This window comes from Scleropages formosus, chromosome 21 (assembly GCF_900964775.1).
Source record: "Scleropages formosus chromosome 21, fSclFor1.1, whole genome shotgun sequence".
Taxonomy (NCBI): domain Eukaryota; kingdom Metazoa; phylum Chordata; class Actinopteri; order Osteoglossiformes; family Osteoglossidae; genus Scleropages; species Scleropages formosus.
The window spans coordinates 7,220,760-7,233,038 of record NC_041826.1 but is presented as its reverse complement, the minus strand read 5'-3'; the positions used below and the strand labels follow the sequence as shown (position 1 = coordinate 7,233,038).

At 35.3% G+C, this 12,279-nt stretch overlaps 1 protein-coding gene across 1 annotated transcript in view; it reads left to right on the top strand.

Moving 5' to 3' along the window:
- The window catches only part of LOC108924242 (titin-like), a 187,098-nt gene that overhangs the window by 86,251 nt on the left and 88,568 nt on the right, over positions 1-12,279 (top strand). The window contains exons 115-135 of the mRNA XM_029247485.1: positions 246-320; positions 1,516-1,581; positions 2,320-2,364; positions 2,662-4,308; positions 4,708-4,752; positions 5,110-5,508; positions 5,693-5,962; positions 6,060-6,335; positions 6,418-6,557; positions 6,700-6,826; positions 6,915-7,181; positions 7,460-7,726; positions 7,951-8,214; positions 8,300-8,439; positions 8,583-8,709; positions 8,821-9,087; positions 9,248-9,514; positions 9,740-10,006; positions 10,127-10,266; positions 10,504-10,630; positions 11,615-11,757. Of these exons, the coding sequence (XP_029103318.1) occupies positions 246-320; positions 1,516-1,581; positions 2,320-2,364; positions 2,662-4,308; positions 4,708-4,752; positions 5,110-5,508; positions 5,693-5,962; positions 6,060-6,335; positions 6,418-6,557; positions 6,700-6,826; positions 6,915-7,181; positions 7,460-7,726; positions 7,951-8,214; positions 8,300-8,439; positions 8,583-8,709; positions 8,821-9,087; positions 9,248-9,514; positions 9,740-10,006; positions 10,127-10,266; positions 10,504-10,630; positions 11,615-11,757 (5,366 nt within the window). The remainder of the gene's footprint in view (positions 1-245; positions 321-1,515; positions 1,582-2,319; positions 2,365-2,661; positions 4,309-4,707; positions 4,753-5,109; positions 5,509-5,692; positions 5,963-6,059; positions 6,336-6,417; positions 6,558-6,699; positions 6,827-6,914; positions 7,182-7,459; positions 7,727-7,950; positions 8,215-8,299; positions 8,440-8,582; positions 8,710-8,820; positions 9,088-9,247; positions 9,515-9,739; positions 10,007-10,126; positions 10,267-10,503; positions 10,631-11,614; positions 11,758-12,279) is intronic.

Below are 12,279 nucleotides of genomic sequence, written 5' to 3'. Positions count from 1 at the left end.
GATTTTCCACCAACAATATTGATGTCTATTAAATTAGACAATACAAAAATTTCCCATACTCTTCTTATGTTATGTGTTTTCTCCAAGTTTGTGTCTACTGCATCAGCAGGTTGTATGATCAAGTTTACATGTATTGTTTTTCAGCTCTTTTGTGTTTATATGAATCATCTTTCAGCAATTAAACTTTCATCCATCCTAAATAATTTTATGACTCTAAATCATGATTTTATTTGAAATGCCAACAGCTGAGAAGAAAGTTGTACCTGAGGGACCAAAACCTGCACCTGCTCAACCTCCAGAAAAAGTGCCCCAACCAGAAGGTACTTTGTCTTAATGTGTGTTTATGTATTTTAAGTCTCTTGTTCATGCAGACTTATATTGCTTTAATTTTAGAAGTGTTTACATTTAAGGACCTTTTTTGAGGAGTGTGAATGTCCTATGTCAGCTTGTATAATATATGAATTGTTCAAACTGAGAAAATTAAAGTAAATACAAAACGGTCGTATCACATCAGCATCTTTTTAATGTTTTAGAAGAAGTGAAAAAGATTCTAGAAAAAGCTAAACCAGCAACCCTACCAGGATTATCTGCAACTGCAGGTATTTGTCATATTGTATTTACAATAATTAGTTCTTTAAACCTGTTAATATGTTGTGATACAGTTCAACATTAATCACTTGCAAAAATCCTAAAATTTACACAATGGATCATCTACCAGTCTTTTCTTAAAAGGGAGTAATATCTGTAATTCTGACAGTAACAGAATTATAGAATTACTGCAAGTACAGAGTAATGTCTTAAATATATGTTTCTGCCTCGTTAGAGGTGCCTTACGTCTTTAAGTTTACATGCTTATTTTCAAGTCAGTATTTTCTGTAAACTTCTAAAATATTCTGTGATTTAAACAAATACAATACTCTTATTAAAGTTAAAACTGGAGTACAGAAACCTGCAGAAGTTATGGTGGATTCCAAGAAAGAAGCTGAGAAAATCAAAGCTGCTAAAGGTATCTAAAATGAGACTTAGAATACAATGTATTACTCAGGGAATATTTTCTGGGGTTTTTTTTAGTGAATGCAGTTTCCTCCTTCTTATATTTTTACCACTGAAGAATATTCATATAAAGTTTAAAAACAATATAGGTTCTTAAATAACAATTCACACATGCCTTTTGTTCCACAAATATATATGGTATTACTCATTCAGACACAATTATTTCTACTCAGTGTCAATGTATCCTGGTTGTGTTTAAGTACATACATTCACTTATGTATGGTGATAAAATACTTACTGTCTTACATTTATTCATTTAAATCTGGCCAATAATCAAAGTCTTATTTATTTTTTGTTTATTCTTGGTAATACACCTGTGTTTGTTTTTGTATGTTTGATAAATCTTTTTTGTTTGTGGATATATCATTAATGTTGCTATAACCTGGAGTTATGAAAACCTTTTGCAGTTAAAAATCTTTCTTAATCTGTCTAAATGTCACATAATGTTCTTGAATGTATCAGAGCCAGAAAAGAAGACTACACCTGATGTCATCCCTCTTTCAGTCAAAGAAATAGTTCCCCCAGAAGGTACAGAACTACACTATTAATACTGTGCTGAAGCAGAACATTTCTTAAATTCTCTTTTTGTGTCTTCTATGCTTTTGTGCATTTACACAGTATGTTTTCCTGTACTTGTACTGTGTTTCACCCCTGTGTTTGTGCCATATTGTGTTCATGGATTGGCATGGTTTTTCTTAAAGCCAGATAGGTATACGTCATGCACAGCATCAATAGCAAATAAATCATCTAATATTGCCATTTCTCCCATTATCTATAGCTTAAAGCTATATATCTCTATATGTATGCTCCAAAATGTTTTTTGAGTGTTAATATATTATGGTTAGTTTAATATAATATAGATAATTTTTTTAATAGATTTATTTATTTTGCTAATTTTAAGATACAGACAGAAAAGGTTTGCACAAGGTAGAAATGTGTTACAAAATAAGACATCTATGAATTTTTCCAAAGAATATCAGTTAGTAATGTTAACTTATATTTAAACTGGTGCTTTTTTCATTAGGGCTTCATTCAATGAAAGTGGAGTTTTAAAAATCCTTGGCAAATAGATATATGCAATTGATTTTACACACTGATTTTAATGTTTTCTTCGACAGATGTTTATTATATTATTTTGAATTATTTACAGTGTAATAATTATGTATGATGTACAAGGTTTTCTGTATGATAGAGAACTGTAGGAATCTTGGTGAAATATTGTTTGTTTAATGTAAATAATTCATCTGAAATTTTTTTTCTCTCCAGGTGATGCCATGGAACCTGTTACAGCACCTGGAGCAGCCAAAAAAGGTATAAAATAGTCTTGTGGCCTTATCGAGATGTTGTTTGATGATAGATTTTCATATTGGCTACTAAAAATGAAGTCAAAGGAGAAAAATCAGTATTTACTTGTTAACTTAAATTACTAGCTTCATTTTCTGTGTTCTGTGGTGAAGTTTGTTACTTTATATGTCTGTTACTGGTAAATATTTGTGTTATTGGTACTCTTGATCCTGTGGATATGTCAAAATCTGCTGTGAGTTTTGTGAAAGTGTATGTTTTGTATGTTTTGTGAATTACGTTGTGTGATCTTGTCTAAATGTGCAGCTTTTATTGCATCAGACAAAGAACGTGAAACACGACCCATTCTTAAACAAAAAAGCAAAATTCCTGTAGAAGAGGAAACTTTTGAAATGCCAGTTTTGAAGAAAATGAGCAGGAGGCTAAAAGGAAAGGACGAAGAGAAAGAAACTGTTAAACTAAAAAAGATACCTAAGGCCCCAACTGATGAAATGCCAGGGGAGCCAGAAATCACTCTTCAGGAAGTGTTAAGTTATGAAAAAGAGGAGTTGATCCATTCTGAAGCCATTACAGAAGCTACATTTACAGAAAGTCATGAAGTTTTCAGAGGTGGGGAAAAGGAAGTAATTGAACAGGTACAGTTGATGAAACCTAAGAAATTTCCCACAGAGGCTGTTTTTACTGATGAAAAAGAGGTAGGTTTAAAAGAAGCTGTCATAATACCCAAAGAAGAATCACCCAAAGAAACTAGTTTGACACTTAAAAAAGTGTTAAGAATACCAACAAAAGAGAAAGAACAAGAAAAAGTGGTGCTAAAACCAATTGAAAGACCTGCTAAGCCAGAAGAAGTGTTGATGAAAGAAGTTAAAAAAGAGGTAGAAAGGGAACCCTTGGCTTTCAAAAAAATTGAGAGACCACAAAAAGATGAAGCAGTTAAAGAACCTGCTGTTCCTCGTGAGAAGGTGGAAATTTCCTTGGATGAAAAAGAAGAGGAGCCCAGTGTCAGACAAGCAGCTGATAAAACACCCAAGGATAAAAAACCCCAGGAACCAAGTAAACAGTTAACAAGAGTAAAAAGAGTTCCCACGCATGAACAGGAAGGGGAAAAAGTGGAGCTGAAACCATTTTCAAAAGTTCCTAAACCTGAATTACCTGTACAAAAAATCCCTTCAGTGTCAAAAGAAAAGGAAGATACCTCAGTCATGAAGCCAGTAAAAGCTGCAAAGGATGAAAAACCAGTCGATATGATTACTGCACCAAAGAAAGCTGAATTGCCAGCAACACTGGATAAGGAGCCACAAAAGTTTACAAAAACAGAAAGTCCCCATGAACAAGAAATGAAGCCTGTCACTCCTAAAGAAATTCCTTTAAGAGAGAAGCTGAGTCCAAAAGAAGATAGGAAACCAGTACCACTAAAAAAAGAGATTTTGCCAAAGGAACCTGATGAAAAAGAAATATTACTAAAACATGTTGAGAAACCTAAACAAGATGTACAACTGAAAAAGACTCCTTCTCCAAAGGTCACTTTATCAAAACTGAAAGAACCTGAATTGAGTCCTGTGGAAAGGAAGCCCAGCCTTGATGCCATAAAAAAGTTACCTCCAAAAATCTCTCCAAAAGACTCCATTGAATCAATTACCTTAAAAAAAGTACCAAAGAAACCATCTCCTCCTGAAGAAAAAACTGTTGAAGGAGCTCCACTGAAAATTGGGAAAGGAAAAGTACCCGTTATGAAAGAAATGTCACCTGAAACTGTGCAGCTTAAGAAGATTCCTACTCAACAAGAGGAAGAAATTTACAAAGAAGGACCAGAGAGAGAAGTGGAAGGTGAGGAGAGTTCTTTGGAATGGGAACTCACTCCTCGTGAGAGTTATGGGTCTTCAGAAGACTGGGAAGAAACTGCTTCAGAGGAGGGTGCACTTGAGACTCCAGGAATGAAGGGTGACAGACGAGGTGAGAGGGTGATGACAGGTCATCATCGCTGAGTTTCTTTATCTGCTTTGCAGAAAAAGCCACCATTCTTACCCTGAATAATGTCCATTTGTGTCCATTTTATTTTTCGATTTATTCAAATGTTTGTCTGTCTTCACCAGTGTTGTGTGTGACAACATTGTGATTGTTTCATTGTTCAAGACAATTTCATTCTTACAATCTATAACAAGACTTCCATAACCAATTCATTGCAGTCATACATTCATTTATTACTTACATTAATCTAAATTGTTGCATGATTGGCTTTACATTGTTTTTTATATTTGTGGTTTAATTGCTGTTGTTCCTACTTGATTTTGGGGATATCTTGAGATTGCTTTTATAATACAAAGGTGGTAATCATTTTTCATTGTAATACAGAAGGAAAACCCAAAGAGGAACCAGGCAAAGGCAGGGGCATTAGAGGTGAGTGATATCGATTAAATGTTTGAAGAGTTTGTTTTGTTTATTTACTTTATTATGTAATATTTCTATTAAAATACAACATTAAAAATAAATAGTATGTGTTGAGATAATGTAATTTTTTTTGTCTGCACTTACCAGTACATATTTTATTCACATAAGTTATGGTAAAGTATGGAAGGTGAATATAAACGTAATTTATGTAATTTTGTGATGGCCCAAGAAGAATATTCCACATTCTGAATTTTATTTAGTGCAGTTAAATTACAAAACACAACAAACATGTTAATGCAGATATTTTGAAAGCATGCAAGGTAAGAACTCTTCATTTAAACTACTTATGTTTTCATTGAATTTCAGCAAAACAAACCCCTTCACCTGCAGACAGTGATAAGAGAAAAGGCTTAAAACCGGGTACTGGAGGTGAAAAACCACCAGGGGATGCACCATTTGGATTCCAGCTTAAAGCTGTCCCTTTGAAATTTGTAAAGGAGTTGAAAGACATTGTGCTACAAGAAGCTGAGTCTATTGGCTCTTCAGCAGTCTTTGAGTGTCAGATTTCTCCTTCCACCGCTATCACCTCATGGATGAAGGATGGAAGCAACTTGAGGGAGAGTCCGAAATACAAATTTACTTCAGATGGAAAGGATCGTAAACTAGCAATTATTGATGTGCAGCTGTCTGACACTGGGGAGTATACTTGTGTTGCCAAGCTTGGCAACAAAGAAAAGACTTCAACTGCAAAACTCATTGTTGAAGGTAAATTACATCCAATGATTAAATTGTTTACAACAAATATGAAAACTGTCTGTTATATAGGCTATGTGTAGATTTATATAGTAGTATACGTGTGTGTGTGTGTCCGTGTGTGTGTGTGTGTGTGTGTGTAATGTGTGCAAGTGCTGTCGAGAAATCAAAACCTATTTGCTTGTTTTTCTCATAGAACTGCCTGTCAGATTTACAAAGAACTTGGAGGAGGAAATTTCTGTCATTAAGGGACAGCCAATGTATTTGACCTGTGAGCTGAGCAAAGAAAGAGATGTTGTCTGGAAGAAAAATGGCATACCTATTCAGCCAATACCTGGCAAGCTGGCTATTAATGTCATTGGACTACAGCATGCTGTGACAATTCAGAACTCAGAAGATGATGATGCTGGTGTTTACTCATGCGAGTGTGAAAACATCAAGACTCAAGGAAATGTGAAAATCGTTGGTATGTGCCGACAGATCCCTGACATTAACAATTACCTGTGGTTTTCTTTATAAATTCTGTGCTTCTGCTCTCCATTTACTCAAAAACCTCTTCACAGAAATTATCAGAGACTGGTTGGTAAAGCCACTGAGAGATCAGCATGTAAAACCCAAGGCCACTGCTACATTCAAAGGGGAGCTTTTTAAGGACACTCCAAATTGGAAATGGTTCAAAGGAGATGAAGAGATTCCTATTGAGCCCACTGATAAGACTGAAGTAAAAAAGGATGGAAACATTCTCACTCTAGTCATTAAGAATGCAACTCCTGATGATGTTGGGGAATATTCCATGGAGGTTGAAGGACAACGATACTCAGCTAAGCTAACTCTTGGAGGTATGACTGGTTTGTACGTGCAATTTCTTGTGAAATCTCAAGTGAAGCTCTAGCTAAACTATCTCTTTTTTGACATTTTCAGAGCGGGAAGCTCAGATCTTGAAGCCTCTCTCAAGTGTGGAAGTCTATGAAAAAGAGACTGCTAACTTTGAAACTGAAATTTCTGAGGAGGACATTCCAGGAGAATGGAAACTTAAAGGCCAGATTTTAACAAGATCACCTGTAAGAACTGTATTTTCTTTTAAAATACTGTATATTTGCCACTTCTTACTAAAGTAGTTAGGAATTGTGATTTTACCCATTAATGAATACTGGAATTGTCAGATGTGATTATTTTGCTTAGTCAGTTTGTTCTCCACTTTAGACTTGTGATATCAAAGCAGAGGGACCAAAGAGATTTCTCACTCTAAAAAACTTGGAAGTTGAGCAGTCTGGTGAAATCTCTTATCAAGCTCTCAATGCCATTACAACTGCAATGCTGACAGTCAAAGGTATGGGCAATAGCATATTTCTGGTTTTTCTGGAGTGTAAACAACAAAACCATCCATTTGTAATGATCCTGTAACCTTTGTTTTCCAGAAATTGAAATGGACTTCACTGTTCCTCTGAAGGATGTGTCTGTACCTGAAAAGAAACAAGCGCAATTTGAGTGTACTATCACAAGGGATGTCCCCAAAGTGATGTGGATGAAAGGGACTGACATAATCACAAAAGGTAGAAAATATGACATTATTGATGATGGAAAGAAGCACATACTAGTCATCAACGAATGTGAATTTGATGATGAGGACCAATACACCATTGAAGTCCAAGGCAAAAGATCAACAGCCAAACTCACTGTGGAAGGTAACTGTGTAAAGAACAGTGTCTGCTGTTCTTAAATGTTTAAGAAATAAGAGAGTGTTAATTCCTTTTAAAACTCACTGATTTGTTCATGTAATTTTTTTCAGTTATAATACTTTGTTTTTCATATATGTGTGTATATATAATATGTATAATAATGTTATTATTATTCACACTTTATGTAGCAAACATGCAATGATTCATTCTTTTCTATAGCAACTAAAGTAAGGCTGTACTTTAACAAAGCTAAATCCACAACGTGCGCCATTACTATATTGTAGGTATACGGCTCAAGGTCACCACACCGTTAAATGACCAAATAGTGAAGGAAGGTAAAACAGCTCGGTTTGAGCTTGAGCTCAGTCATGAAAATGTACCGGTGACATGGTACAAAAATGAAACAAAATTGCATCCCAGCAGAACTGTACTTACCCATGTTGATGGAAAAAAACATATATTAGAAATCAAAGAAGTGACTCTAGATGACACCTGCCAGATTAAGGCAGAGGCCAAAGGAATTCCCACGATGGCTAACCTTACAGTTATAGGTAAATCTTATTTCTACTTTACTTCTCTCTTGACTCTGTAGATGTCACGATAGTTTTGGTGACTAAGAACTAGTAAATATAACTATTATTGAGATATGTTGAGATATATGGAAACATCACTGCTAAGAATTCTTTCAGAAATATTCTTTTCATCTGTATTTTACAAAAATGTTTTTTCTTCCTATTTTTATTTGTTGGTTATCTCCTCTAACCAATTTTTCCAGAGGCTGACCCATACTTTACAGTTAAATTACAAGATTATACTGCAGTTGAGAAAGATGAGGTTATCCTTGACTGTGAGCTAAGCAAAGATGTTCCTGTGAAATGGTACCATAATGAGGCAGAAGTCAAAGCCTCTAAGATGGTCAGTATGAAGGCTGATGGCAAACGGAGGATCCTTTCAATCAAGAGAGTGGATAACAAAGATAAGGGAACTTATGTTTGTGATTGTGGAACAGACAAGACAGTTGCAGAGATTAACATTGAAGGTAAACACTAATATTTTCAAGACGAACAGCTTTTTTTATTGTACTTGTTTTCATTCATCTTAATACATTGATTTTTGTATTACAGCTCGTGACATCAAGGTCATCCGCCCCTTGTATGGTGTGGAGCTCTTTGATGGAGAGACTGCACGTTTTGAGGTGGAAATCTCTGAAGATGATGTACATGGCCAGTGGAAATTGAAAGGAGAAGTTCTAACGCCATCTCCTGTATGATAACTTCCTGAATGTTTTCAACAAATGCCTTTTATTTGACTGTGTTTCTGAAATGTTCTTGCCTCTCTAGGTATTCCTCATTTATACAATTTACAGTATGCTTCTTTTAACAGTATATGCTGTGGTATTGTTTGCAGGATGTTGAAATTATTCAGGATGGTGCCAAGCACATCTTGACATTGTACAACTGTAAAATCCCTCAGTCAGGAGAAGTGGCATTCCAGGCTGCTAATGCCAAGTGTGCAGCTAATTTGAAAGTGAAAGGTATAGCTATCTTTCTTTTTCAGAAATAGAGCAAATCATTTCCTAAACACTTTTGTAACCTTCCTTGTAAAAGAAAGAGCTAAACACTCACATGTTGTCTATACATTGCAGAGCTTCCACTTACCTTTATCACTCCCTTGAGTGATGTACACGTGTATGAGAAGGATGAAGCAAGGTTTGAATGTGAAGTTTCTAGGGAAGCTAAGACCTTCCGGTGGCTAAAAGGATCTCAGGATTTGAAAACTGATGAGAAATTTGAAATACTTCAAGAGGGCAGTCGTCATATTCTTGTGGTCAAATCTGCTGCCTATGAGGATGAGGCCAAATACATGTTTGAAGCAGAAGACAAAAGAACATCTGGGAAACTTGTAATTCAAGGTATGATACAGAAAACTTCAGTCAAGTAAAATTTTTCTTATCTCAATGGTTCAAAGTTCTGAATATGAAAAAAAATATCAGTAACTTGTTAGACCTATTAAAACTTGAATCATTAAATAAATAAGCTTTTTTCTTTACTTCTAACTTCCAAACTTCTTAGGAATTCGACTTGAGTTCATCAAACCTATCAAAGATGTAACAGTAAAAGAAAGGGAAACGGCAGAGTTCAGTGTTGAACTGTCTCATGACAAGGTACCAGTCACTTGGTACAAGAATGATGTTCGCTTGCACCCAAGCAAAGTTGTTCATATGTCAGAGGATGGGAAGGTTCATACTTTGGCCTTTAAAGAAGTTTCCATTGACGACACATCTCTCATTAAAGCTGAAGCACTGGGGAAAAGTTCTGAGGCTATGCTTACTGTTCTTGGTAAGAAAATGGTATTCATTTCAGCATGTATGTAGCAATGTTGATTTTTTATGAAAACTGCAACCTGTGAAAGTTGGTTTGAACTTTAGTGCTGAGCGAATGGTAAGTATAAACAGGTTTTTGTGAAGGGGAATATTTAAGTTCCAGGTCTTTTAAAGACAAATTATGATAGCTCAATAAAGATGTTAGAGGCCTCGCATTAATAATGAAACATCTGTTTCCCAGAGGGAGAACCGTACTTCGTCAGAAAATTGCAAGACTACACTGCAGTAGAAAAGGATGAAGTTGTCCTGATGTGTGAACTGAGCAAGCCTTCTGCCGAAGTGAAATGGTTCAAGGATGGCAAGGAGATCACTCCCTCCAAAAATGTGTTCATGAAATCAGATGGAAAGAAGCGCATTTTAACTGTGAAGAAGGCAGAGAAGGGCAACATTGGGGAATATACATGTGACTGTGGTTCTGATAAGACTGCTGCTAAATTAAATATTGAGGGTGCGTTGTGTTATATATTATATAGATATAATATATATTTTATTTTAGAAACTACTATTACTATTGCTATGTGCTGCAGTCTATTAAATTCCAGCCCTTGTTATTTTTGTTCTCCCCTAGAACGTGATATTAAAATCATCCGCCCTCTGTATAGTGTGGAGGTGACAGAGACAGAGTCTGCTCGCTTTGAGACAGAGATCTCTGAAGAGGATGTCCATGGTCACTGGAAACTTAAAGGAGATGCACTTCACCAGTCTCCTGTAATGAAATTTATTTTTAAATCTTTAGTGGTGTAAAACTGAATGTTTGATTTATGTAGATAAAGCTGAGGTTTTGCTCCCTTTTTCTTTTGCTGTGTAAAAAGTAGGCTGTGACATTAAGTAATTGTTATGCTACAGTAAAAAAAATCAGTATTGAAATAACACATTTTAATTAACATTTCCAGATTTCTTCATCTGTCTTTAATTTAACTCTTTATTTCTACATGACCTTTTAAGGACTGTGAGATTAAAGAAGAGGGCACCAAGCACATTCTTATCCTGTACAACGTGCTCATGAGCCAGGCTGGTGGTGTAGATTTCCAGGCAGCCAATGCTAAATCCAGTGCTCAGCTCAGAGTTAAAGGTAAACACCTGTTCTCCGTCACACTGTATATTCATTGTAGTTAAACTTCACCAAAAAAAGCACTACTGAACTGCTCAGAGTTTATGCTGTATTTGTAATTCATATTTATTGTATAAGAGTAAGAAGTTAACAAAGCTGTGCATGAATCATTGCTCTGGAAATGTTTTATTGTGTCTGTGAATATTGTCATGCACTAAACACTGGTTTCAAATACGTTTCAAGCATTCACTTTAATAGTCCTGCATTATTATCAACTAAACATTCTGACAGCTTTCAGTTAAATGTACAGTTTTCTGTGTTTTACATCCCTACCAAGCTAAGTAAAATATTTGTAGGTCAATCATTTGATTGCTTTTCAGGTATGTATAGATGTGTATACACAGGAAAGACTAAACACATGAAGCTATCATACTAAAATATTTTCTTAATTTATGAAACATAATGGCAAAAATAACAGGCTGTTTATTAGGAAAGTGATGGCTATGAAACCATAGTATGCTTTCCTAAAAATGGTCTACACTGCAAAATCTGTTTTGTATGGATATTTGGATCTTGCATAGGATTGCGATTTATCTTTGTTGGGAAACAGACACCAACATTGTCATTTTCTTGGAAAAAATCTAGAAACATGATTGACAGTAACAGAGTGTAGAGGTTTACATGGCTACTGGTTTATTAGGTGTTGTGTCTATTTTTGAAGTGGCATGCCCTATCTATAGCTGGCAGTTAGAACTTGGCATGCTGCCATTCCAGGTTTTCTGCTGACCATATACATGCTGAAGAAACTTAATAAGCAAATTCCATCCCACTCCTTTGCTATGTGCTGTTATCATCAGTCTATGCTAAAATCCAGAGCAGAGCCATGCATCTCAAAGGGTAGCAAAATGATAAACTTTTGCTGTGGAGTTACAGCTTAAACTTTGGGCGTGCTATTCTGGATCTGGACTTGTTGAAGACTAATAATGTCTTCTGTTTTCTGTAAAGCTCGGGTCATTGGTCTGCTGCGACCACTCAAAGATGTTACAGTTACTGCTGGGGAGACTGCCACATTTGAGTGTGAACTGTCTTATGAAGGAATCGTTGTAGACTGGTACTTAGGAAATACAAAGCTGGAACCAAGTGATAGAGTAAGTTTTGCATCTATCTATCTATCTATCTATCTATCTATCTATCTGTCTGTCTGTCTGTCTGTCAATTGTTTGAGCAGTTTTTTTTTTTCTTGAATGCTACATAGTACCCTGTAATAATAATGTTTCTTGCAGTAATTTGTGAATTTGCATTATTATTGGTGTTGGGTGCTGGGAGTACAGAAGGAAGTGCTTAGCCCTGAATTTTTCTTACTGCTTAACTATTAACCTAACAGAGAGCTATAGCACGGATTTCTTCAAGCCTCAAATTCTTAAAATTTCTTTACTTTGATGTAAATATTGTAATAAAAAATAGAAAATGTTTATTTTGGTGGGTTGTATGTATTCATAATATTATGTAAAATAATAAAATGTAAATTCTGCATTATATGATACTATAAGGAAATATTCAGATTGGAAATATGCCAACTTTATAGTTATCTCAAAGTTAAAACATGATAAACAATTTGCTAAACATTCCTTATTTTCGCCAATTCCTTGGATAAAGTGGCTATATAATAC